This window comes from Pollicipes pollicipes, unplaced genomic scaffold (assembly GCF_011947565.3).
Source record: "Pollicipes pollicipes isolate AB1234 unplaced genomic scaffold, Ppol_2.1 Scaffold_1600;HRSCAF=1878_pilon_pilon_pilon, whole genome shotgun sequence".
Taxonomy (NCBI): Eukaryota; Metazoa; Arthropoda; class Thecostraca; order Pollicipedomorpha; family Pollicipedidae; genus Pollicipes; species Pollicipes pollicipes.
Genome location: NW_023595962.1, coordinates 19,594,925 through 19,622,629, shown reverse-complemented (window position 1 = coordinate 19,622,629; position 27,705 = coordinate 19,594,925). Strand labels below are relative to the sequence as shown.

The following is a 27,705-nucleotide window of genomic DNA, read 5'->3' as shown; positions in this document are numbered from 1 at the left end:
AAAGTCCAGCGACTTGGAAACAAACATACGCTATCGGGGCTAGTCGCGCGCCGCTATTGTGGAGGGAGAATGTGCGACTTATCTGGTAATTTGATTATCGAAAGGCATTTGTGGAGGGTAAAAATCGTTTTCGGTTGCACCCTTCGGTGATAGTCAGTTATTATTATAGTTCTTTTGTGCCGTCACTTTTGGAGGGATTGTACTTTTGTAGGCTAGTGGATCGCTGCTTTCATTTGTTTTTTTTGTTCAGGTAGCGTTTATTTCATAAAGTGTGCGAAAGCCCCTTTCCATTACATTAGCCATAGCTGCTTTATTGATGTCACATTGTGTTCAGGTGTGGATGAGGCAGTGTTTAAAGGGCGCTGGGCAGATTGGTATTTACAGGTGTTCGAGGTGCTGCTGAGTGTTAAGTCCAACCTGTGCAATTCCTTTTCTTAACTCTGTTGGGGAGAGAAATAGAGATTGTGGTGTTTGGTATTATTTAAAGATTTTGATGTGCAGCATAACTTCTGCTTTGGGCTTGTGAATAATCCATACCTGGGTCATTGCTCTGAGATTAGAATGCCAGCACCATGCCAGTCTACAAAATAATACTCTAGGAGTGTCAAGTTCTCATGAGCATCATCCCAACAGCAATTACAGTGCATCCATGCCAGTTGTCTACAAAATATCTGACTTCTGCGCCAGACATTCATGTGATGTCGCATTGAACCTCATGTGCAAAATGGAGGCGAGGGCAAATTCCGTTGTTTTTAAACCAAAATGTTTTGAAGTATTTGTGCCTGAAACTAAGATAATGATAACTTGAAATGTTGGTTATATGTGCTGAATTTGGTAGCGAGCATGTGTTGAGTTCTAGGTGCTCAAGTTTACTTCATACATGCTTTGTAGGTTATAGACATTTGTAGTTCATAGACATATAGACGTCGCTGCAACACGGTATGATCAGAGTGGTATGTATTTGTTACAGTCTCATATGCATACTGTAAGGCAGAGCATTCTGAATGTGAATGTGGTACCAGTGTGGGGAGTTGTAGAGCTGAGTGTCACTTTCTTGAATTGATTCAGAGTCTGAACCATTAAGATTGTCATAACCCTTAATTCCTCCTCAGATGTTGTCCATTTGTAATTTGTGCTTGTTCCCCAATGTTACAATTTAGATGTTTTGTTGATGTCAAAATTGTTGGTGCATAGAGGATGAGAAGTGAATTAATATTGTAATGTGAGGTAAAACTGCATTGCGGAATGCTTAGGATTGGATGTAGTGCACTAAGGGATCTAAATAGTTTAAGCCCTTGTGGTTAACAAAAAAGTTGTGGTATATTTTGTATATTCATTGTTTTAAATGATAATTTTTTGTTTATTAAAATGTTTATTTTTTATTAATGATGACCTGAGACACAAAAGAAGGAATTTAGGCAGAATGGTATGTCTTTGCATGTCTGGATAAGAGTCTGGATTTGTTAAGTACATTGCCACAATTTATGTTATCATAAAGAAAAGTGACACAGAACTTGTATGACCCTCTCAGTGGATATTTCAGTAGCTGGGAGGATAGTGGGTACAAACCAGTAACTCAATGGGTCTCCAGAGAGGCCATCTTAAAGAAAAGCATGTCATGCTGAAAGTTGATGTAAGGAAAAATGGCAAGGCAGTTCTGTTGGCCTTGTTGCTCATATAATAGCCAGGAGAAAGGAGAAATAGATGCATTGATATTTTGGCTACATACATTTTTCCAAATGAATATTTGTGGCAAGTTAAGAATTGTGAGCCTCACTCAATTCTTAGTGGGATTGGCAACCAATTTTGAATTCACTGCAGGTATTTGTTGTGATAAAGGCATGTAGTCAAACTAACAATGTGTCTATGTATCCTTTCCCTTGCTGGTTATTCTACCAGGAATAAGGCTAACAGTACTGTCTTACCTATATGCATAATGCTTCCCACAAATGCTCCTGGGAACTCACACAAGCAAAAAAAAGGCTCCCTATCTTGGTGTTTCAGGGTGATGGGTTGGGAGTTGGTTTTAAGTGGCATCTGAAAAACATTGGTCATGTTGAGGAAACTTGGGGTAAGGCCCTGGCTCTTCCCAATTATCTGCCCTCTGCTGAAGGCCTCTGTTTTGCTGCAGACACCATGAACAGCCAGAAGTTCTGCCTCAAGTGGGACGGCTTCCAGGGCAGCGTGACATCGCTGTTCAACAGCCTGCGGCAGAAGGGCGAGCTGGTGGACATCACGCTCTGCTGTGAGGGCGAGCAGCTCCGCGCCCACCGCATGATGCTCTCCGCCTGCAGCCCCTACTTCCGCGAACTGCTCAAGGTGCGATCACGCGCTGCCAGCGAGCGCCTCCACTCCCAGCTTGGTGGGGCATTCATCCCAAGTCGTGGCCGCCTTCGTGCTGGGTTGTGTCTCTGCCATTGCCCCATGGTAGCGTGCCTTGACGTGGAGGTCCTGAGGCAGGGGTGTAGTCTCCTGTCCAGTTGGGGCTGGGGGCTTCATTCGGTGATTCCAGGATGGGACTTCACGTACGTCAGCTGCTCTATTTGGTTGGAAGGATGTACTGCTGCCTGCAGGCCCAGTCGGACACTTCTGAGATTCGTTCAGCGTCGCCAGCATGCCACTGTGCGGCGTTACGGACGTCTGCTTGTGAGCGCCTCGGTTGTGATGCTCAGGACTGGGATGTAACTTGTATGGAAAAAGTACTATGTTCGCTCACGCTCGGCGAAGCGATTGCTTCGGCCGTTTGTGGCAATGCTCTGCCACGGAGGCAGCCATAAGAGCGTTGCCCTGTGTTCCAGGGTCTGCCATGTCAGCAGATGGTGATCTTCCTGAAGGACACGTCGGCCGCCGACCTGCGGGCCGTCATCGAGTTCATGTACAAGGGCAGCGTGAACGTGGCCCAGAGCCAGCTGGCCAGCTTCATCAAGACGGCCGAGATGCTGCAGATCAGGGGCCTCAGCGGAGAGGACGACAAGGTGGGACTGGTGCTCCTCCGCCGCGTGGCTCGCTTCCGAAGTGTACGCCCCGTGCGGTCCAACGGGACATCACCGTCACCCGCACCCCTCCAGCAGCTCCAGTGAACGGTGACGTGGTCTGTCTCACGTGCTGATTCAGTGAGGGGCGGGAGCTCAGTGGGTACGCGATCCGGATGCTGTGCCCTTCCGTACTGACGCCCCATCTCATGCATCTGGTGAAATGTCCATCTGTTTGCGGAGTGAACTGTGCTGTGCCTGGGCGTCTGTGCGCAGGCTGGTCCTTCTGTGCACTGGTGTTAGCTACATTTCCACATCTGTATGCAAGGATGAGCCCCCTCCATGTGACCTTTGTCCCGCTTTGACACCGTCGTGTCGGTATGTGAGTCGAAGCAAAGCTCGCCGTTTTTCTGCAGGCTGAGTTAGTTCCCTTTCGTTGTCATGTTGATGCCAGCCTGCGCGGTATTCAGGCGTTCGTGTGCTGCTCTGGGCGGTCAGTGCTCACATGCGTCAGCTGGCCAGGGCCACTCGGTGGCCGGCGCTGAGCGGCGCCTCTGTCTCCGGCAGCCACCGACGCCCGCCGAGCCGGCGGCCAGCCGCTCGCCGCCGGCCAAGCGGCGGCGACACTCGGGCGCGGACGGCGCGCCGGCGCCGGCGCGCTCCCCGGGCCCGCGCGGCCCCGACACGCCCGGCCTGTCCGGCTCCTCGGACCATTCGGCGGCGCCGTCCCCGCCGCCGGCGCCGGCCGTGCAGGCGCCGCTGTCGGCCCCGCGCCCGCCGCCGCCGCCGCTGCCGCCTCCGCTCCCGCTGCCGCCGCCGCCGCCGGCGGACGGCGCCGTCAAGGTGGAGAAGGTGGATGACGGGGAGGGCGCCGGCGCCGACGAGATCGCGCTGGATGGCGACGGCTCGCTGGACGACACGCTCGGCTACGTGGCTGAGTTCGAGAGCTTCGGCACCGCCGACCCGCTGCCCGGCCTGCCGGGTGTCGCGCCCACCAGCGCCGCCTGTGAGTTATGGACAACTGCTGGCGAAGACTGAGGCGCTGGTGACAGCTGACTGCTACTGACACGGCCGTGTGGACCTGCTGCTCATTTCCCATTGTTTGGGTGGTGTTGCTCACTTCCAGTGGGCTTGTTTTGTCAGAATGCTGTGCCTCAAAGAAAATACTAGTACAGCTGCTGTTGTTAGATCGTCAATGCCGCGCCATGTGCAAGGAGCCTAGCGAGAATTCCCCTGGTATTTGCGTCGGGACTTGGGGTCCAGAAGCGTACAGGTGTCCTGATGCGTCAGGCCGTCATGCGCTGAAGCCTCGAGCGCGTGTGTGCGTGCCCTTTTGCGACATAGCGAAGGCCTCGCGCACCCTGCGTCCCAGCGGCTTGGCTCTGTGTAACCTGGTCCGCGACCGTCCTGTGGCCCGCGGCGCCCGCTGACCCGCCCCCGTGTCGTTCCAGTGCTGCCCCCGCCAGGGCCTTCGCAGCGGCTGATGGACGACGGCAGCTCGCAAGGTAGGCTCCTCGCACCGCTCTTGTTTGTCGGTGCTCCGCGCCGCTGCTGGTGATGGTGTGGCGTGGCGTGGCGTGGCGTGGCGTGGTAGCGCCAGCCGACGGGGCGGAGACGGCAGGCGAGCTCGGGGCTGCTCGAGCCGGGTGATCTGGACCTCGCGAGGGGCGGGGGCGATCGGCCGCCGGGGAGATGGCGCGCGGAGCCGGCCTCGGTCAAAGGTCAGGGCCTCTTTCAGGGTGAGCAGGCTTCACCTCCCGGCCGGCTCGGTCGTGTGAGGCCTGCCGCTCCGGTGCCGGGAGGCCAGTGGGCCGTGTTGCGACCTCCGAGACCAACAGATGAGCTCCGCTGGGACTGGAAGGCGGCGACTGGCTCTAGCAGCTGCAATGATGAAAAATCCCCCTGGGGCTATATCGTCGTTCGGGTCGAGCATATTTCTACGCACGCACCAAACGTGAGCGCAATCGAAGATTTTGCGCTTTTGCGCGCATCAACCAGTTCACTTTATTGCTCGGTGTTTCGGCGCCGCGTTCAGCGACACGACAAACATAACACACTGCACAGGTCTGATATGACGGGCTGTTTCTGAGCTGCTGCCTGCAGTGCCATGGCTGAGGTCGCCTTAGTTGCTGAAGGCGAAGGCTGATAGCGAGTACCACCAGACAGACTGCTAGGCGCAACTCTCCGCGCGGCTGGCTTCGCTGGGCCCAGTTTTCATCGATGTGTAGCGAGGCTACACTCGTGTGCGCAGTTGTCTGCCGAACGCGCCCATAAAGAGTTGCTCATCTCGTCGTGAGCGTGCGGCGCTCGCCGTGGCCGCCGCCGTCGGCCGGCCGTCCGGCACCGCTCGATCTCCCGCGATCCGCGTGAGATGAACTCCAGTCTGTCCACCCGAGCCCGGTGGTGCTGTTCGCCGCGGGAGGTAGGGCGTCCTCCCGGGAGACTCGTGCGTCACAGACGGACGGTCAGTTTTGCGAGGTCCGTCGGAAGTCGCGTCACTTTCGGTAGCCCGGACGCCGGTGCAAGCTCGTTTGTTGTTTTGCGGTGGTGCTGGCGTCTGGAGGGCTTCGCAGTTTTGGAACTCTAATGTGACGGTAAGTTTGAAAACGCATGGTTTCTGAACTACAAATTTAGGGGCCATTGAAGATTGACATTGTTGCGTGACGGAAGAAAATATAGCACGGTCGTTCTGATGGGAGACGTGAAAGCGCATAGTCCAAGGGCCTATGAGCCCGTGCCCTTTTGGGAAAGCTTGCCGGCAGTTATGCCGCAGGGGCGTACATCTCGTGCAGTGTTGTGTCGGATGTCTGCTGTAGTGCGTAATCGCCCGACAGTGTGTGGCGGAGTGTGTGACAGCCGCCCGCGGTGCCTGTGAACGTCATGATCCAGCCATACCTCGGACGTGAGGAAGAGCTGGGCCAGCGCGCGCCGCCAGTGCACCGGCGCCGGCCGTCTATGGACTGGCGCGTATCGGCCGGACGGCTGTGGGAGCGGGCGCCGCTGCGCCGGCGGGGCCAGCTCGGCGTCAGGGCCGGCCCAAACACTGCGAGAACACGCCGGGCGCCGCCGCCCGTCCGGGCGCGTGGCGAGCTGCCGACAGAGCGCCGCCAGGCGACGTCAAGCGCGGTCGTCGCGAGCGAGTGGCGCCGTCTGACTGACTGAGAGCGATAGGGAGGGCGCCGGCGCGCGCCGGCCGGGCCGGCAGGCGGCCGGCCGAGCAGACTGAGCCAGCCTCCCGCTGAGCCGCCCGTGTCTGTGTCTGCCGCAGGCTGCGTGCCGGCCGAGACGTGCGCCGTCTGTGGCGCGCGCTACCACCACCGGCGCAACCTGGCCGAACACATGAAGCGGCACCTGGGCCGCACCACCTGCCTCATCTGCCGCCAGGAGTTCGCCATGACGTTCACCCTGCGCCGGCACATGGTCAACCGACACGGCCTGGCCGCCGAGGAGGTGGGCCGACTCACCAACAAGCGGCGCAGCGGGCCCCCGGCCGCCGGCGAGCGGCGAGACAGCGCCGCGTGACCGAGCGGCGGGCCGTGTGACGGAGCGGGGGGCCGTGTGACAGCGGCGGGCCGTGTGACAGAGCGGCGAACCGTGTGACAGATCGGCGGACCGTGTGACAGAGCGGGGGGGCCGTGTGACGGAGCGGGGGGGGGGCGTGTGACAGATCGGCGGACCGTGTGACGGAGCGGGGGCCGTGTGACGGAGCGGCGGGCCGTGTAACGGAGCGGCGAACCGTGTGGTGGGCCGTGTGACGAAGCGATGGGCCATTTGATGGATCGGTGGGCCGTGTGACGGAGAGGCGGACCGTGTGGCGGGCCGTGTGACGGAGCGGTGGCGCCGTAACGTGTGACGATAAGGGCGCAGTGCTGCGTTGCAGTGGTACGTAGTGGCGTAATGGTCGCCTGGGACGGAGCAGTCGGCCGGGTCACCGGTCTGCGGGGCGGTCCGGCGGCGCGTGCGGCCTTCGGGGCTCGCGCAGCCCAGAGCCGGCAGACGGCAGCGCTGATGACCACAGCAGCCGGCCGCGCCGCCGGAGTCGCGCCGGGGCAACACCTGCTCGTGAACGGGCTTACCCCCGGCGGTACGCTCGGACGGCCCGGAGGACCCGCCGGAGACGGTCTGGAGTTCGTTGCCAGGGAGTCGTGCGCCGCTGATGTTGGTGCCAGTGAGCCGGCGCGCGCAGGCTCTGGTGGACGCGCCGCTGTGGTCTCGTGGCTCAGGTGACGCCCCGAACGGCAGCGGCGGCTCGCCCGAGGCCGGTCTGGCGATGTCTCTCGGCCGACCCTTCAGCGTCTGTCTGTGTACAGGGAGCTCTTCCCGTACCGATGTTCTGTTTTCCTTCGCAGGCTGTGATTTAGGTTGGCTGGATAGGGCGGCTGGTTCAATGGGCTTTGTGTACGCCGAGTTCTTGTGTCTTGCGGTCGCTTTTATATTTATTATGCGGTCTAGCTTTACGTGTTTGTTGTGTGTTTGGCGAGAAACGTGCTGAACGATGTCCGACCTGTGCGCACACCCGCTGGCCGGCGGTCGTTCTGTTTGTGTTTGGCGTAGCTTTACGCATTTCTAGGCAGCATGGTAGCAGTCTCACTGGCCGTTGTCAAAAGGCGAATGTTACCAAATGGAGTTCAGCCCTGGTCGCTGGCGCAATGCAGTGATCTCAGAGCTGCGCGTCGACTGTGCGCAGTATGGAGCTTGAGTTCTTGGGGCGGTGTTAGCGTGGGACGCGAGCCAAAAAGGTGGGGGGGGGGGGGGGGGGGGTCCACTCGATAGTGCTGTTGCGATGGCTGCCATTTCCGTACTGGGGGTGCGCTCCGAGGGTTGCCAGGTGCCGAACGGCCCGTGTCGCCAGGTTCGCGCAGAAAATCTCCAGTTATGTCGCCAGGCTGAAAGACAACCGTAACTTTCACGTTTTTGACCCCTTTCTCGGCGAACTTGTGTAGATTATGTGAGCATTTCTACTTTTGCAGACGCTGAAAGCTTGGAGGAAATGTTCCACGTTTGAAGACATTGAAAGAAACATCAGATATGATGAAATTAGCTCACTTATAAGTATACTCTTGAGTGGAAAGTCCCGCTTTAGACAACAGTATTTCTTAATTTTGTAAATATGCTCAACAATACGTCAGTTTATTTGCGTCATGGGACGCTTGCATAACGATACTCACCTGTAGTTCCTCAGCCTCCCGAAAGGTGGCCTTCGGCGGTGCTGGATGCGTGCCTAACTAAATATCGTTAGGTGCCCGTGTGTTCGGCCTTTTCTGGTGGAATTCTTGCATATTAGAGAAGGTACTTACCAGCTAGTAATGCTAGTAAGGTACTGACTAGCATTCACGTACTACGGTATAGCGTTATTCTGATCACGCAGTCGAAGCGCCCGAAAACCCCAGATTACTTCTGAGGTATTTGATTACCACCTTATCTCTGTAATAAGTACGAAGAATATATAACTTCTTGTATTATGTAGGACAAAACCTTTTCGGGATAGAATCGTGCATAGCTCGCACAACGTTGGTTGAGAGCCCAGTGGATGGCCGTTCTATCTGGAAACTGCTCACAAACGCTGGATATGAACGACTCGACAATTCTATTTTTCTTGGCCTTATAGGCCGCGTGGCTAGTGGAGTGGCAGGATTTGAATGGCGTTATTACATGGATGCCTGGATAACCTTGAAATGGTCCGCACATTTTCGCGGGCGTGTATCTCAAATTGGAGGGTTTTGGGCCAGGGACAGGACTGTAAATGGAATTATCTTCAAGATAGCTCTTTCATCTCAAAACCCCATACGAATGTGGGGCACTCCCTTTAAAGAGTGGTTTGGCTGTATATGGCGGCATTCGTGCGGTGTGAACGTCAGTGGCAGAAGCCGCTCTGGCAGCCGGCGGCCGCCTAAACTGACCGTATCGAGGATTTGTGACCAGTGGCAGCGGGGTCGAATCCCCGGGACCGCGAACTGAAGGCCCGACCTCTGTGTGGCGGCCAGCCGGCCGGGGTTGGCCTGGTCAACTGGCACCTGACCAGAGCGGGTCGTCCTGGTGCGAGGCGGCCGTGTCCGTACCATTGCACGGCATGACACACGATTCCCCTACGGCCTAGGCGGATGCCAAGGCCGCAGACAGAGGCCTGCGACGAGGTGGTATTGCACTGCTGGGAAACGCGCTCTGGGTACGGGGGAGAGCTGTGGCATGAATCCTTTAGCCGTTAAATCGCTGATCAAGTAGTTTAATTTTCGTTAGCGGATGCGTGTGTTCGTTGAGGTCGAAAACAGTTAGCAAAATTGTGGACTTCCTTTAAGTAGCCGCTTCTCAGCTTTGAGCCCCTTAGTTTTTTTTTTTTGCAAATTTTCCATTGAATTTGCAGCGCTGACTCTCGCATAAGTGGTGCACGCGATTTCTTAAAGCGAATATTTCACAATGATACAGGGTTGTGAACTGAAATAGCCATTTTGAAGACGTTTAGGTTCTGTCCACAATCCTGCCCTTCTTAAGACCTAACCTAGTTCTAAAGCTGCGCGATGCGAAAATAGGGAAAGATGTATCGGCGAGAGCATTTCAAAGTCACCTCGGTATTCTTGACGCCATCATAACGTCATTCGAATCTTGTGCCATGAGTCATGCCGCGATGAAGGCCAACAAATATAATTGTCGAGGCGTTCATATCTGGCGTTTGTGAGCGTGATTTCCAGATATAAACGCCGCCAATTTGCTCTCAATCAATGTTGTGCAGGATACGATGACGTAATCAAACCATGACACATTGAGGAGCACATTTTCTAAACGGAGCATGGCGCTGTTTAGAGCAGTCTTCTCCACTTAAAATTCATACTAATAGTTACGAGTGAGCTTGTTTCATCATATCTGATGCTCGCTTTAGTGTATTCAAATGTACGACACTCCTTTTAACGTGTGGAGGATCCCTGGGGTCGTGCCTTTGGGGTATGAGATAAGGAAAAGAAAGTGCATATTAGCAAGCTTCATGTGAAGAGACGTATGGGGGTGCCACCGTGACGTGAGAAATCTGATGCCTCGATAACTATTTTCAACTCGTAGGGATCGTTACACTGGTGCGTATAATTTTCATTCGTTGTGGAGAGGAATATGCGCTGAATGGAACCAGCCACTTTCGTGATTGTTTGCGTGTATTTTGCCGTGTTGTCACTTTCCAAGCCAGTAGCTTCTGGCCTTAGTCGTTAGATGTCAACAACCGCGAGCTGTGTCCATCAGTAGGCGTTGATATTTGTACTGGTATGGAACGCAATCACAAATTTTCAAGAAGAAATGCCTCTGTGCTGTCTCTGCGAGCGAGAGCTGCGGTCTATCTGCACCGGTCACTGCGGGCTGGACGCCCGGAGCGGCATACTGGCCATGACATTCATGTGCTGGGATGAATAGAACCCGCACCAGGTATCTGTTGTCCCCCATGCTTGTATTGGTTTTTATGTTTATTATCTTATATGTGATTTTTATTTTATCTTTTTATTGTTTTATTTTTTTATCTTTTTTTAATCGTATTTTATCTATATTATTATCTTATATGTAAATTATCAAAAATATTTATTTCACCAGCAACCAAGTTATGATGAGCCTGTGCATAAATTAGTTTTGAATCTATTACGTCACAGGGAGGGAGAGCTGGCGTTGGCCGTAATATTCTTAGCAGTTCAGTAAAGGCCAGAGGGCTGTAGAGCCAAGTGATCGCAGAATAGAGCTGGGAGTTTTGAGTCTATGACGTCACTGAGGGAACGAGAGCTGGCGTTGGCCGTAATATTCCTAGCAGTTCCGTGAAGGCCAGAGAGTGGTGGAGCCAAGTGATCGCAGAATAGAGCTGGGAGTTCGGATTTCAATCTTTGAACAGATTCGAACAGATTCGGATCTTGGGGATTTAGACCACGAGCATTAGAAACAAGAAAGCTAAGATTCCATATTAAACCACTGTCGACCCCCTTTAGAACGTGACTATCACGGTCGACGCGCCTATAAAAGCAAATACCGTGAAACACGTCTCGAAGAACAAAAACAAGCATTGACTGCGTTGCGTATTGTGTGCCGATGCAGTGAAATGCGAACGCTTTGAAACCCAACCCTAGCGAGTGAAAGATGGCCAATGGGGCCACCCACTGCTGAATTACACCTGTATCCATATTTACTTACGCTTCCCTTTGCAGAGATCCTATGCCCAGCGCAGTTATTGGCGTAACAGTAGGCCAGATATCCATGCTGCGTAGAAACTTGTGTTTTGGGGAAAAGGTGCGACACCATGCCCACCGCGGTACATATATAGGTACTTTGCCATAGACTTATCAACAAGGCATGATGTGGAGAAGTATATGACTTCGCCGATGCCAAAAACAAAACTTGCATTTTTTGAACAAACAAAAGATGATTTGAAAAGCCAAATGGATTTTCTGCGACATTAGCATTTCGAAATTTTGATGGAAATCTTTGAATATACATGAATTTGTTTCAGACTATTCGGATCTTGAATCCTAATTAAAATCCGAATCCGCCAACCACAGGATTCAAAATCGCAATTGCGGCGTATTCTCAGCTTTAGTTTACGACCATTTTAGGACAAACGCAAATGTTCGCATGCTCGAATCTTGCCGGAGGAGTCTCATGATGATGCTTGGGCAGCAAACGTTGCAATCAGGTCAAAGGCTGATTGCAAGCGTTGCAATCAGCCTTTGACCTTGAAAAGAGGTGTAGAGGATACAAATGAGTTCGTTGAAAAAGCCAAAATGCTAACGGTGTTGCAAATTTACTTAAAAGGGAGCATCCCACCGTTTTGTTCTTTTCACTTATTGTTACATCAGACGGGTACGATATGATAAGTATTGCCAGCTTTGTCGAAATCCCTCAGAATTGGTGGGAATTTTTATTTTAAGTAGCTTACCATGCGGGAGAAATATTATTTGACTACCTGCTCACTACTGTGCAAGCAATACATTTCATTTAGATTTGCTCTCTACGTGTGCGCTTTGTAATTTTTGCAGCACACTAATGTTTGTGTGACAAATCTACGAAATCTTGAAACAGTCTGTTTAGACATAAACATATGCGAATACGAAGCTAATATGCCGAGAATTCAACGATCCGGTATACCTTAGCTTTGATTTCTTCCCTTTGTCGTTAACCACAGGGGCTCTTCTCGAGGCACACTGACTTTGGGAATGGGAGTATCACATGATCCATGTGACGCACTGATTCAAACGTAAGCCAGTGAGCCTCTCGGTAACAGGCCGAAGCCCGCTGGGCCAATCACAAGCTTTATTATATTCGCACCAGTGGAGGTGCGCACATTGGTTGTCATGACGACGGTGGTCGCGACTGCGGGGAAGAAGCGTTATGATGTTACAAAGCGTTGGCAGCTTAATTTGGCCTCGAAAATTATAAAAGCTGATATCCTGATTGTGTTTTGGCGGTGCTGCAGTGGCACTACCCAGTGCTATTATAAGACGTAAATGGTCCTGAGGTAAGTTTGAGAGTTGTCCCCTGCCCGCCGCCCGATCTCTTCAGATGCTGCATTCGTTGTGCTCGATTGCGGATCTCCGGTGGACTTGGATCGTTTGGTCTGTCTTCTTTTGACGCAATGACGTAGGCTTTCGCAGCCTTGGGCCCGAGTCAGACCTGAGAGTCCAGCTAGGTAGCGTTGGGGTCAGAGAAATGCCGTCCCAGCAACAGACTTCCCCGTGATGGTAAGGGACCCGCTTGTTAGGAAACTAATTTCTCCCTTGAGTGACTAGCAGAGGAGCAAGGAAATGAGGTCGCGCGCAGACACAGTGTCGCGAAGATCTGGCGACTTTTCTTCGCGAGATGAAGAGTTTCATGTCCTGCTCTGCAGCGCTTGTCGGTCCGTTTTTCAGGCCGGGCATGCGGGAAATGCGGTCCGTATGCTTGATTTTTTTTTATCCGTAACTTGAATACATTTCGAGAACTCAACATGGTTTCGAAAACATCTGAACTCGTTTTGTATTGGCGCTAAATGACACTTGGGTTATTTGCATATTATTGTTCAGAACTTGCTCATGTTTTTTCGTAACTGCTCTTCTAAATGTTGTGACTAATTCCATTTAATAGTTGGTCACAATGATGGCCGGGGTTTGTGTTGCGAGCATCTCTGATTTAGGGTGATATACATGTTGATGACCTTGTAATTTGCCATTTTGCTTCCTTGCTGTTTAGATAGGGATATATTGAATTGTGTGTAAGTGACCTGTGTACATTGCGTTCAGATTCGTTTGCAGTGCACTTTTACTTGGGCGTCGTCGATCTTGTCTTCCCTGTGATACCTGTGGTGTCCATTACCCGATGGTGATGTTGTGTCCTGTATCTCGCGGCCCCAAAGTCACCCCGTGCCCTGTATGTGGCGGCCCCGTAGTCACCCCGTATCTCGCGGTCCTGTAGTCACCTCGTGTCCTGTATCTCGCGGCCCCATAGTCACCTCGTGTCCTGTATCCCGCTGCCCCATAGTCACCTCGTGTCCTGTATCTCGCGGTCCTGTTGTCACCTCGTGTCCTGTATCTCGCGGTCCTGTAGTCACCTCGTGTTCTGTATCTCGCGGCCCCATAGTCACCTCGTGTCCTGTATCCCGCTGCCCCATAGTCACCTCGTGTCCTGTATCTCGCGGTCCTGTAGTCACCTCGTGTCCTGTATCCACTGCCCCATAGTCACCTCGTGTCCTGTATCTCGCGGTCCTGTAGTCACCTCGTGTCCGATCTCGCGGTCCGTAGTCACCTGTGTTCCTATATCCCGCTGCGGTCCTGTAGTCACCTCGTGTCCTGTATCTCGCGGCCCCATAGTCACCTCGTGTCCTGTATCTCGTGGCCCCATAGTCACCTCGTGTCCTGTATCCCGCTGCCCCATAGTCACCTCGTGTCCTGTGTCTCGCGGCCCCAAAGTCACCTCGTATCCTGTATCTCGCGGTCCCGCAGTCACCTCGTGTCCTGTATCTCGCGGCCCCAAAGTCATCTCGTATCTTGTATCCCGCGGTCCCGTAGTCACCTCGTGTCCTCCATCTTACGGCCCCATAGTCACCTCGTGTCCTGTATCTCGCGGCCCCAAAGTCATCTCGTGTCCTGTATCTCACGGCCCCAGTCACCTCGTGTCCTGTATCTCGCGGCCCCAAAGTCATCTCGTGTCCTGTATCTCGCGGCCCCAGTCACCTCGTGTCCTGTATGTCGCGGCCCCATAGTCACCTCGTGTCCTGTATCTCGCGGCCCCAAAGTCATCTCGTGTCCTGTATCTCGCGGCCCCAGTCACCTCGTGTCCTGTATGTCGCTGCCCCAAAGTCATCTCGTGTCCTGTATCTCGCGGCCCCAGTCACCTCGTGTCCTGTATCTCGCGGCCCCAGTCACGTCGTGTCCTGTATCTCGCGGCCCCATAGTCACCTCGTGTCCTGTATCTCGCGGCCCCAGTCACGTCGTGTCCTGTATTTCGCTGCGCAATCCCCGTCTCCGTTACCTCGGTAGGACCTTATCTGTTGTGTCCACTGGAGGCCTTCGCAGTTGGGTTACAGTCATGGGTATTCTTATATGGGGGTTAATGAGTGAGGTTTGGGTTACATTTGAGGAAAATTGCCACCACGTTGATGTATTTGAACGAGCTTTTGGTAGGTGTTAGATAAGCTGCACAAATTTCACGCATAATGGTTGGCCTTGCGATGATTGCATGCACCACGCGGTTTTCTTATTGCGGATATTGAAATAGCAAACAGAGCTCTTCATATCGCCACGAGATTTTGCGTTTCCGTAAGATTGTCTTTAATTTGGCTTGAACGTTGGAACGTGTTGAAAAGCAGGGTAGCGGGTGGCTAAGGCTGGATAGGTGTGACGAGCCAGTAGGTGTGGACGGGCCGCGCGGTAGCGACAGGCGCAAAGGGGGGCGAACGCGTGCTGACCTCTAGTGTCTGGCACAAAGCGGGTCTGTCGCCCCACTGTGCACAATGTCGCCTCGGTGCCCGTCACCATCCATGTCCTGTCCACCTCCCGTGGTAGTGGCCCACAGTCCACCTGCCCTCGATCGCGGCCGCCCTGTGGACGGCTCGCCACCCCGTTGTCCGGCATGTGCCGGCCCGCGGCACGCCCGCTCGCCGGGCAGTACAGTGGTGACCTCCTCCGCAGCGGCGTTCCGGTGCGAGGCGCCCGACTGCGCGCGCGTCTTCCGCAGCCGCTCGTCGCTGCGGAACCACTCCAAGCAGCACGCGGGCCGCACACAGTGTCCGCTGTGCCGGAACGTGTACGCCTCGGTGCCGACGCTGCGCCGCCACCTGGCCGGCATCCACAGCCAGACAGCGGAGCAGGTGTACGCCATGGTGCCCAGTGACGGCCGAGGCCGACGGCCCGGCGCCGGCTGGGACGCCGCCGCCGCCGCCGCCGTCGACGGCGGGCGGGCGCCGGGGTGGGAGCCTGCGGCGGAGCTGCGGCTGCAGTGAGGGCCGGCCGGTGACAGCGGGAGCTGCGGCTACAGTGAAGGCCGGCTGCGGCGATGGCCGGTCGGGAAGATGCCTCGCACAGCCGGATCCGAACATTCGTGACATGAAAGGGCTATCGTCTTGCATGGTATGACTAGGTGTGACAAAACGTGTTTTATCTGACACGGCCTTTGACCTAAGAATCGAAAGGGCGAGCGGAATTGGCTTGCTTTCTGCCCGTACGCTGATGAAAGGCACTTCAGAGATGCAGAGTTTGAACTTGCACGTCGTGAAACTAGGTCCTAGTGTGTGCTACCGCCGTTGCCAGTACGTAGGTGCACTCTTGAATGCCAGAAAACGTATCCGCCAATGAAGACAAAGGAAGGACCATATGGGATCCGGTTTCCATGGTAACCACGCGCGTGCCCGGCTGGTGGTGTCTGCTTGTCCCACTACTGTAGTCCCCGTGGACTGGCTGTCCTCGCCGGCTGCCCTCGCCGGTCGGTGTGTGGCGAGAGACCACGGATGTGTGGTTGTCTCCTGCCGGTAACGCAGGAGACGCCGACCATCTCCTGCCAGCACCGCAGGAGACGCCGACGATCTTCCGTCGGATCCGCCATAGGCGCCGGCGATCGTCCGTCGGATCCGCCGGAGACACCGACGAGCTCCTGCCGGCACCGCGGAAGACGCCGACGATCTCTATGCATGTGTTTTTTGAAGACAGCGATCAGGACGAAGACCAAGATCAAGAGCAATCAAGAGAGCGGATCGTGGCCGTGATCCGCATACGTTTGATCTGTTGTTGAAAGTCGGTCTTCGCCCTGGAGGTCGCGTGTTGTCAGATATCACCATTTTACTGCTTTACGTCCGTTGCATTGCTTGCATTTCATCTTATCCCGTGATCTTGCAGTTAAAGGCCCTGGCGAACGAATTATATGTTGCGTTGGTGTTGCAATGTGGCGGTGCTGCGCCTAAAAGGAGCGAGTCTTCTTTCTATATCAGTCAGTTTACATGCATGGAATCAGCCAGTTTACATGCATGGAATCAGCCAGTTCACATGCGTTGAAGAGCACATCACAAGGCCATTGGCCAGTGGCTTAACGGGACATTCCTCGGCTTCGAAGCAGCTGGACCAGGACGGCCAGCTGAGCTTGTTCCGCCCCCATCCGTCGCCAGCGTCTGGATCCGGACGCGTGCTGTATTCGTGCTTAGTTCAGTTGACCTGATACCTTGGGTACGCCGGGTTGCGTTGCATTCGGCTGGGTTCGAACCGGTCCAGACCGGAGACCTTGCAGGTCCCACGGTGCGTTCGGCCTCGGAGGTCGTGACACTCTGCGTGAAATGTGTCGTTTTACTCCAAAAACTACTTTGGTACAAGCGTCCTCGCCATAATCGCACGAGCACCAGGCGTCGAGATTTGCGCATGCGTTGTTCTTTGTCGTCGTGTGAACCCCACTGCTGATGTACAATACACATGGTCACCTGCTCCCGTACTGTTCGCTGTCGGCTGGGACTGGGTGAACGGCAGCAGCAGCAGCAGCGGCGGGGCGCGGCCGAGCCTCTGGCGGCCGCAGAAGTGGGATATCTCCGGCGCCGTCTCGCTGACGTCATGGTCCACGCGTGCGGCCGCTCAACCTACGATAGCCGAGTGTTGATAGGCGTTTGATCATGGTCAAAGAGCGCAAGTTCGACTCCCGACGCGGGAGAATTTTGCCGTCTCTGGTTCCCACCGGCGGGGACTACGCTCACGGTCACAGTAGTGGCGTCCGCCGCCCGATAGCCGAACCGGTGCACCCGCCGACGACTGGAGCTCCGCGGCTCGCGCCTGCTGGCACGGGCGGCTGGCAGCGGGGGCGTGCGAGCGACATTGGTGAGGAGTGAAATGTTGGGCCCACGCCGGCCTGCCGGTCCAGCCACCGCCGGTCCAGCCAGCGCCGACGTCTGCTGTGACCTGGGCGTGGTCGGAGAGCCGGGCGTGGCGCAGGGCTGAAGCTCGTGACAACGGCGGAGTGCTCCGGCGCCGGCCCCGCCGCAGCCGTGTCACGTGATCTCATGTGGAGGGTAAACGCGTCACCTGCTTCAGGTGCCACGGCCGACTCGAGCCAGGCAGCGGCTCAGTAGCCCATGTGCTCTCTTCAGACAGGGGCTGAGGCGAAACCGTATTAAGAAGACAGTGGGACCGAAAAAAACATCATCGTTGGTTTTCAGATAGAGAAGGCCACACCAGCTCCCCTGGCCGGCATCGCATTGTTCGCTTCTGTACCAGATGTTCGTCCTCAAGTCTATGTCCGCACGCATAGTGGTGCTGTCAAATATGGCACCACTTGGGCTCACACTGCGACGGCGAGGTTAAATGCAGAACGGCGAATGTTGTTTTTTCAGAGCGCCCGTATCTATAAAGGTTTCAGAGCTCACGTATCTTAGCAGCCGTTATTATTTATGTGTGCGAGGGCAGCCAAACCCTCGTTAGCATCTCACCTGAAGTGTGATTGAGAACTGCACTCGTAAAATTTCGATCACTGACTATCCATGAAAGTGAAAATATTGTTTATTTTATATCCCTCGGGTCCTGGGTTGAGTCAATAAAGATGATTCTCTGAACACGAATTTTCTTCACGTTCTTTTTACGGCGAGGCGTCTGTTGCTCGCTCAGCGCCCACAAGTTTGCTGCAGTGAATAACGAGGCAGCGCAGCCAGCACGCAGTTCTTACATCTTGTGCATACCAATAATTATATGTGCGTGTTATTTCCCCCAAATAGCAAGGATTTGCGGCGGGTCGGCGAGTGGTTTGGCTGTCATACCACCCGCCGTACTCAGAGGCGCCTACAGAAGACAGTGACGTCAGAGGTGCTCCGTATGACGTCACCGCCGCCTCGCACGGAAGACAGCCTATACCGCTGCAGCCCCGCTCCGTGTGTCGCCCGCGCTGGTCCGCGGGACACCAAGACGTCGGATGACGTCAGGCGCGGTGACGTCAGCGGTGCCCGTGTTGCAGGGCGCTGTGCCCGCTTCGTCTGCGACATCTGCGGCCACACCTACCGCAACCTGAAGGCGCTGGGCGACCACAAGAACAAGCACAAGGGGCTGACGGTGTGCCCCGTCTGCCGCCGCGTGCTGAGCAACATCCCGAACCTGCGGATGCATCTGCGGTCGGTGCACCGGCTGGAGCGGGACGAGATTTACCGCATCATTCCGCCGCAGGACCAGATCCGCTGACCGCCTCGTGTGCTGGCGATGTGGTGCGGTGATGTATGCCGGGTATGAGGTTTAGTGACTTGGTATGCCGAGATAAGATGTGTTGGCCTGATATGCCGGGGAGCAGATGTGATGACGTGGTATGTCGGGGACAAGGTTTGGTGACTTGGTATGCCGAGATCAGATGTGTTGACTTGATATGCCGGGGAGCAGATGTGGTGACGTGGTATGTCGGGGACAAGGTTTGGTGACCTGGTGTGCCGGGGATCAGATTGGGGACTAGGTGTACTGAGGGCCAGAAGTGCCGACGAGGCGCATCGGGGACATAATGTAGTTTGTTCTCTGGGTGAGAAGTGCCGCTGGTGGCACATATTGCTGGGAAAGCAGTCTAATCAATTTTGAATGTGTGTGACAATAGGGCCATTAAATGTTTGTTTTCAAACTCCATCGGGTTAACGGTACCTCTGATGATAATGCCGCCAAGTTAAGAGCGCAGAACCGGTCTGACGAGCTCGGCGTTAATGTACCAACGCCGACTTTTTAGTCAAAGCTGCGATGAAAGCATGTCGTTCGGAGCGTTGATCGATGACCACTGGTTTGAACTGCCCGGGCGTACGAGTGCAGTCTCGTTATATCTGCGGACATCTGCTCTCGCATGTCGTGCTCACATGCCCCGCTCATTGGAACACTGAGGGCCGTCTCACGACAGCCAGTGAGCAGTCGGCCCGGCGCACTCAGCTGGAAGACGCCAGACACCACGCTGAGATGCGGCCGTCTGATGTCCGGCCAGTGCAGTCCGATGTTCGGCTAGGGCAGTCCGATGTTCGGGCGGTGCCGTCCGATGTTCGGCCAGTGCAGTCCGATGCTCGGCCAAAGCAGTCGAATGTTCGGCTAGGGCAGCTGGCTCAGTGTGGTGTACGGTGGCCGTGTTTGCTCGGCTGGACAGTGCGGGAGGAGTGACCGGGCCTGCCGTGAGCTAGTAGAAACGCTGTTTTGGTGACAAATGCGCTACACTGGCTATAACGCGGTCGCCTCCCTGCCTGCCTCTCCGTGGTTGGACTGCCTCTCCATGGTTGCCACATGTCTGCGGGCGGCGTTGTGGTGTGTATGGGCTCATGGGATGGTCAGAATAAACGTGTTGTAGTCACGTGTGTTTTAGTTGATAACACATGTGCGCATGGAGCCGCGGCCGACCGGCTGTGGTCATGTTGTGACCCTGCCCGATGTACCGTTTAGCTTCTTTTAGCTACTGCTCAGCTAAGTTGTGCCCTCAAAGCTTCTCAAAGCTGTATACATATGGAGAACATTTTTTAGTACGAATTAGACAAAAACGGGGCATATCATGCCGGGCGACAAGGAACCTCTGGAGCAAATGGACACGAACATGACGGCGCATTGTTTATCAACGAATTCTCTCTAGTCATAAACAAACAAACAAATTCCAGCATAATTTTTGCATTATTAGGTGGTCGGTGGCAGCTAATGTGCATGTGATCGCGGCTATGTGCCTTCATAGTGTTTCCATAACGGATGCATTTTATACGCATCCAATGGTGATAGGGATTTTTGTGTTCTCCATACTTGAAGATGTATAGTAGCGATGTGCAGCTTTCATCCTGGAAAACTACATTATGTGTATATATATATATATATATATATATATATATATATATATATATATATATATATATGGGCTCTGTGCGTTTCCTCACAGTTGGCCATGGAACGCTCCGCTTTCTGGGACATCGGAGCAGTAGCGGGGTAGAGGTGATGGCTTCTGCCGAGTACTGCAATAATCACATGTGGTCTTCTCTTGACAAAACGAAACCTAGTGCGATGCTCCCTCCCCCATAGCGCCCTGTGCTTTTTGAAGTGTTGCGCGATCCACGCGGCCGCGCAGCCATGCTGTGGAGTCCTGACGGCCTCGCTGCCAGCCAGACACCCGCAGGCCACGGCATCAGCCGGGGATCGGACCCGAGTCTCCCGCGTGGAGGCCGATCGCGCCGCCAACTGAGTGTTTCGGTTTGTTCCGCAGCGCCGTTCGTGTGCGACCTGTGCGGGCGTCGCTACAAGTACCGCACCTCGCTTCACGACCACCGGCAGCACCACCAGGGCCGCACCGCCTGCCACCTCTGCGGCAGCGTGGCCAGCACCGTCTACAACCTGCGCCTCCACCTGCGCAACGTCCACCAGCTGGGCAGCGACGAGGTGCGCGCGCTCACCGGCTACGGCGCGCGGCGGCGGCCGGCGCTGCGGCCCGACGACGGTGGCGCCGCCCTGGCGGCCGCCGAGGCGAGGCTGGCGGCCGTGCGCCAGACGGGTGGGATGTAGGAGTGCGCCAGAGGATGTAGGCTGGCGGCCGCGCACCAGGGGGTGAGGCGGGGCCTACCCGCGGTGTACGAGAGATGGGGGGGGGGGGACGAGTGTGACGTGGTGCAGTGTTCTCGGAGTCTGGGTGGGTACGTGTTGTGGTCCATATGGGCTACAGGTGCGACACAGCGTGACCAAGAGAGCGGCGGAGCTCAGGCGGGAGAGGCCCCGCCTGGACACAGTGCGGCCAAGAGGGCGGCGGACCTCAGGCGGGAGAGGCCCCGCCTGGACACAGCACGGCCAGGAGGGTGGCAGACCTCAGGCGGGAGAAGCCCGCCCGGCAGCTGCCGACCCGCCGGCGGTGCTCAAATCTGGCTCCCGGCCAAGTTTCGTCGTTGCCGCATCGACCTGTGCCGAGGATCGCGACCTTGACCCGCGTGTGCCGAATGTGTCGCTGAGCGCCCACCCCCCAAGTTAGTGGCGCATGGCCCGTGGCGCCAGTATAGTTCTTGAGACCTGGAAGTGACGTCACACGGCATGTGAGAATCGACCCTTTTCGCGAAGCCCGTCTCTTCCGGTGCAGAAGTGCTCTAAACAGCAATGGCGCACCACCCCCGTGTCAGGGAGGCCGCAGTCTGCGGCCAGCGGACGGCGCCTCAGTGACGTCACATGTCGGCGTTATCGACTGCCGGCGCCTCAGTGACGTCACAGTCGGCGTTGTCGACTGCGGGCGCCTCAGTGGCGTCACATGTCGGTGTTATCGGCTGCCGGCGCCTCAGTGACGTCACAGTCGGCGTTATCCACTGCTGACGCCTCAGTGACGTCACAGTCGGCGTTATCCGCTGCCAGCGCCTCAGTGACATCACAGTCGGCGTTATCCACTGCCGGCGCCTCAGTGACGTCACACGTCGGCGTTATCGACTGCCGGTGCCTCAGTGACGTCATATGCCCATGCCGCTCCGGCTGAGGCCGCTCTGTAGGCAGCCATGGCAGGATCCACGTCCGAGGGCTTGCCTTTGACCCTTCGCGACTCGCGGAGGGCTGCAGTCTGGAAGATCTACGCGAAGGAAGTGTTGCCGTGAGTTAAGCGCCACGCTAGTCTTGTGTTACCTTCTGGCAAATACTGCGCTCATCCAGCGTGCGTGAGGATGCGTGACATGCCAGCTTGCCATTGCCGTGCGCCTTTGTCATGGCGAGACCGTCTGACCATGTGGAAGCGCTCCCGTTCAGCGTTCGTCTACGGCGGCGCCTGTGTGCCGTACATAGTTAGCTGTAATTTTACCAAGACTTTGTTCGTTCTGCTATCTTTCGGTGTTACGATACCGTGCGTATGCAATGACGATCGACAAAATGAAATATATGGGTGCGATATTTTGTGCTATAGAACATGATGCGATCGGTGATGATCGTAAAAATCATCGCGCTAGATGATGATCCATAGGTAGGTCATCAACTAGCGCTCGGTTGAGAAGTGCTGCCGTTCACTCTGCTACTGAGGCGTGCGAAGATCGGCAACACCTTTCCCAGCATTCTACTGCTTAGGGCACTTCCAAGCCGTCAATTTATCTGTAATGCAGAGTCGAAAATCATCCGTCGAATACCAAAGACGTTATCAAACTTTGAATCAGGCATGTTTCAACTGGTGTGCGAACATGACACGATCATTGTGGAACAGGAAGCTTCCACGGAAAGTGAGTGAACCCAAAAAGTGAAATCACCGAATTCCGGTGGAAGTTTGTGACACCGCCGTGCTATGGCGTCGCCCTGTGGCGCTGTTCACAACGCCCAACGGCCCCGCCCACCCGCCTGAGGTATGAGCTCGACGGCCTCCCTCTGCCTGGCGTACGAGTTCGACAGCCCCCCTCCTCTCCCTCTGCCTGACGAACGAGTTCGACAGCCCCCCTCCTCTCCCTCTGCCTGACGTACGAGTTCGACAGCCCCCCTCCCCTCCCTCTGCCTGACGTACGAGTTCGACAGCCCCCCTCCCCTCCCTCTGCCTGGCGTACGAGTTCGACAGCCCCCCTCCCCTCCCTCTGTCTGACGTACGAGTTCGACAGCCCCCCTCCCCTCCATCTGCCTGGCGTACGAGTTCGACAGCCCCCTTCCCCTCCCTCTGCCTGACGTACGAGTTCGACAGCCCCCCTCCCCTCCCTCTGCCTGACGTACGAGTTCGACAGCCCCCTTCCCTCCCTCTGCCTGACGAAGGAGTTCGACGGCCCCCCTCCCCTCCCTCTGCCTGGCGTACGAGTTTGACAGCCCCCCTCCCCTCCCTCTGCCTGACGAAGGAGTTCGACAGCCCCCCTCCCCTCCGTCTGCCTGACGTACGAGTTCGACAGCCCACCTCCCCTCCGTCTGCCTGACGTACGAGTTCGACAGCCCCCTCCCCTCCCTCTGCCTGACGTACGAGTTCGACTCCTCCGCCCCCTCTCGCCCGACGTACGAGTTCGACTCCTCCGCCCCCTCTCGCCCGACGTACGAGTTCGACAGCCCCCCTCCTCTCCCTCTGCCTGACGTACGAGTTCGACTCCTTCGCCCTCTCTCTCTCGACGCACAAGCAAGACAGCCCCCGCCCCCCCCCCCCCCCCCTCTGCCTGATGTACGAGTTCGACTCTATGACACCACATGGCGTCAAGGCATCCTTCTCAAGCTACACAGGTATGGTATACGCGGCAATATGGGCACCTTTCTTCAAAACTTTCTAGTTGACCGTTCTTTCCGTGTCCGTGTTGGAAACGCGCTCTCTGAGAGGCATGTTCAAGTTAACGGTGTGCCCCAAGGCGGCGTTCTCAGCGTAGCGTTGTTCGCCTGTTATGATCAACGACATCGGGGTGGGGCTTCCACAGTCTGTAGGTCGTGCGCTTTTGTTAGACGATTTTACCATTTGGACTAGCGCAGCAAGAGCACCATCGATGGAACGCCAACTCCAGTTAGCTGTTGATCCGCAGTTGAGAAGTGGGGTACCATGAACGGGTTTAGGTTTTCACGTAGCAGGACTGTAGCCATGCATTTTTGTCGTAGCCGGCAATGCGGTGACCTGTCTATCCGTGTGTATGGGCAATGCATCCCAACTGAGCCTGTGGCTAGATACCTTGGGGTATACTTTGACCGCCGACTTACATATAAGGCACATCTTAGAACGCTACGTGAACGCTGTTTTAAATCTTTGAACGCATTAAAATGTGTTTCGCGCACGTCGTATGGCGGAGATCGGAGCACGCTTTTGCTGCTGTATCGGGCCATCATACGCTCTAAGCTGGACTATGCATGTTTTATTTATGACAGCGCGTGTGAGTCCACGAAACGGATCATTGACACCATCCATCACACTGCTTTACGTGCCATCACAGGGGCGTTCCGTACATCTCCTACCCAAAGCCTCTTGGTAGAATCGCATGAGCCGCCGTTGTCAGCGAGGAGGAAAATGCTTGGCATGCGTTATGCACTTAAGCTGCGACAGTTTCCGTGTCATCCCGCATATCACGCAGTCTTTCCGCGGCCTGCTGTGCCGTTTGTTCGCCATGCACCTCGGGCGCATGCAGTGACCTTTGGCTCCCGGATACAAGCCTTACTGCGGGAAACCGAAATTCCTATTCGAAAGGTGAAGCGATCAGGTCACCTGTGCACTCCTCCCTGGCATTTGATCTCACCCTTCACAGACACATCTCTGACTGAAATGAAAAAAGTGTCTCGCTGCCAGATATAATGAGGTCCAGAGCACTTGAGCGTATAGCGTTATATGAGAGTTACACACACACTTACACGGACGGCTCTAAAACGTCTGATTGTGTAGGCTGTGCGTTTGTGAGCGGTGGCGCCACCCGGTCGTTTTCATTGCCCCCAAACGCTTCGGTGTTTACATCAGAGCTCATAGCAATCATTAAAGCACTATGTTTCATTGAAGGTCGGTGACGAACCCTTGCATCTCATTTTGACGGACTCTCTGAGCAGCGTTCTAAGTGCCTTTTTTTCTAAGAAGTCTTTTTATCCGTCATGTCCCCTTATACAGGACATTTAATGCGTTTGACTCAACTGGATCAGGCCGGAAAGAAAATCATGCTACGCTGGGTTCCTAGTCATGTCGGCGTCGCGGGCAACGAGTTGGCTGACGCGGCTGCCAGGCGAGCAGCGCTGGCTCCACGTGTTCACTCTTCTATTCCTGCCAGAGACCTTTACCCTGCAATAAAAACCTTCCTGCACAACAAGTGGCAGCGTTGTTAGGATCGGATGGATAGTAATAAGCTCAGAGAGATAAAACCTAAACAGGGTCAGTGGTTCTCTTGTTTCCGGAAAATGCGGCGAGAGAAGGTGATCCTCTGCAGATTGCGCATCGGGCACACATACGCAACCCACGGCTTTATGTTGGAGGGAGCCGATAAACGTATGTCATCGATGTGGTGCTCTCGTCACCGTTCGTCATATTCTTATTTCTTGTCCGCGCCTCGCGGAAGAACGCCAACGCTATTTTGGACAGAATGACTTGCCCCTTACCGTCTGTGATATGCTAGGAGATAACTCACCATTTCTGGAATTGCAACAGATCTTTTTGTTTCTCAAACACATCAACTTTGGGACCATTTATGCGGCTCATTAGATAGGTGAAAACAAAACTCGTTGTGGTGCCAAATGACCACCGCAGTCGGCGCGCCCCTAAACTCCAATAAACAACGAGTTCGACTCCTCCGCCCCCTCTCGCCCGACGCACGAGCTCGACAGACCCCCTCCCCTCCCTCTGCCTGGCGTACGAGTTCGATAGTCCCCTCCCCTCCCTCTGCCTGACGTACGAGTTAGACTCCTCCGCCCCCTCTCGCCCGACGCACGAGCTCGACAGCCCCCCCTCCCCTCCCTCTCGCCCCGACGCACGAGTTCGGCAGCCCCTCCCCCCCCCCCTCCCCTCCCTCTGCCTGACGTACGAGTCCGACAGCGCCCCCTCCCCGCCCTCTCGCCCGACGCACGGGCTCGACAGCCCCCTCCCCTCCTTCTCGCCCGACGCACGAGCTCGACACCCCCTCTCCCCTAGCCGGACGTCCCGAGCTCGACACCCCCCCCCCCCCATCCCACCCCCACTCGAGGCTGACGCCCCGCAAAAGGCGCACCTTCAGACCAGCGTGTGTATTTTCTACCCAGAAGTCCACAACCAGCAGCAGAGTCCGTGTGACACCAGCGCCATGCGGCGCGTCTCCGCTCCCTAAAAACACAGATGAGAGCTCCAGGGCCGTCCGTGAGCTGCGTCGGCACGGAACAGTCACAGTCACCACGGAGCAGGTCACAGTCACCACGGAACAGTCACAGTCGCCACAGAACTGAACAGAACAGTCTTGGCCAGATAAAACACGCCGACAGTACAGGCCGGCTAGTCCACGATACTGTGAGTATTGTCATGCCGTCGCCTTTTAATCCATATTGTTCGTCGTCAAAATCATGAGGTACTGCGGAGCTGGCTGTAGCAGAAGCGGTGATAGAAAAGCGTCGATGCCCGTGAAGCATTAAAAACGGTGACCAGTGGCGCTCGCACTGCAGCCGCGTCTCAGATTAGGAATGTCGTGCGCGTAGTTCCGCTCCGTCCGACAAGAAGAGCAGAACATGCCGGTGACTACAATCACGACTGGGCTGATCTATTGCGTGCTCGGCGACGACAGCGCAGGGAGAAGCCGGCAAACACCGGACCAGAAACAGAGCGACCGCGCACGCCTGGACGCATGTACAAAGGCAAAATATGTCCGCGGCACGCGCCTCCTGCTAGAGGGAAGGGGAGGGGAGGGGATGGGAGGGCAGACGAGCACAGACGTACACCCAGCGTGCGGACCGCAGCGCGGGGAGACCCGGCGCGCGAACCGGCTCGGTGAGAACACGCGCCCGGCCAGGGGACAGTCACGCACACGCTCACGACAAACTACAGCGGAGACGGCATCAGCGCCAGGGAGCGGCACACGCAGCGGGAGAGAAAGACGCCGGGTCGGACACCGGCCGACTCGACGAGCTGGGTGGAAGCCTGAGACAGCGGCGGCGGCAGGGCCAGGCAGCGGCGCGGGCCACGCAGAGCCGTCTCCGCGCCCAGCCCTCCGCCGTCTGGACACCGACGCCCCGCTACGCAGCGGTTCCAATCGACAATGATACACTGGCCGCTCGTGCGCACGCGCGCTCTAGTCAACAACACATGGGTAACAAACAACAGATATGTGCATTTGATCGGTGCCCGTCCACACGCGCTCAGCGCACAAATAAATTACAGTCACGCGGTAACAAAGTCGCCCAGCCTCGCGTGCTGTCGGCGGCGCCGAGTTTCCGCAGACGGCCGCATGGGGCGCTCAGCGCGGGGGCGGACGAGCGGGACCGACATCCGCCGGGGTCTCCACCAGATGTGCTGGGGTGAACAGCTCGGCGGCGTGTGGAGCGCTGGGGCGGTCCCTCGGCGCGCGCGCAGCGTTGGGGTGACCCGCGTAAGGCACCAGTAAATATCCGTCTCCGTGTATATGCAAATGTGCCACGATTCTTAAGTTCTACACGTCCGCATCATAAAAACACAACACCGCTCTCAATATTCAGCCGCGGGTTCGGCGGCACAGCAGCGCCGGCCGCCACGACAGAGCCGCTGATTGGTCCGCCGCCGGACCAACCGCCAATCGCCTCGCCGAAGACGAGTGACACAACATGTGACGGACCAACCAGCGCGGGCCCGCCAAGGTCGTCCGCTCCGTGCCAGCCAACGTCGCGCGTGAACAACTAGGCCCGCTGTGCACTAATACAGTGTCCCTGTGCCCCAGCAGCGGTGGCCACAGCAGCGCCCAGCCTCTGGCGGCCTCGGCGCGGCTCGGCCTGCT

At 55.9% G+C, this 27,705-nt stretch overlaps 2 protein-coding genes across 2 annotated transcripts; both read left to right on the top strand.

The window, feature by feature from the left end:
* Nucleotides 1-21: 21 nt before the first annotated feature.
* LOC119111514 (broad-complex core protein isoforms 1/2/3/4/5) lies at nt 22-3,563 on the top strand (the record flags this gene model as incomplete). Its single annotated transcript, XM_037235363.1, has 4 exons — nt 22-85; nt 2,132-2,319; nt 2,799-2,975; nt 3,540-3,563. Coding segments are annotated over exons 1-4 (405 nt in total), but the record flags the coding sequence as incomplete, so codon positions are not given.
* A 240-nt stretch (nt 3,564-3,803) lies between these two features.
* On the top strand, nt 3,804-19,689 carry LOC119090849 (zinc finger protein ZFAT). The gene is made up of 3 exons (XM_037213590.1): nt 3,804-3,978; nt 4,424-4,477; nt 18,378-19,689. The coding sequence occupies exons 2-3, from the start codon at nt 4,456-4,458 to the stop codon at nt 18,596-18,598; spliced, it is 243 nt and encodes an 80-aa protein (XP_037069485.1). The 5' UTR covers nt 3,804-3,978; nt 4,424-4,455; the 3' UTR covers nt 18,599-19,689.
* Nucleotides 19,690-27,705: the final 8,016 nt, after the last annotated feature.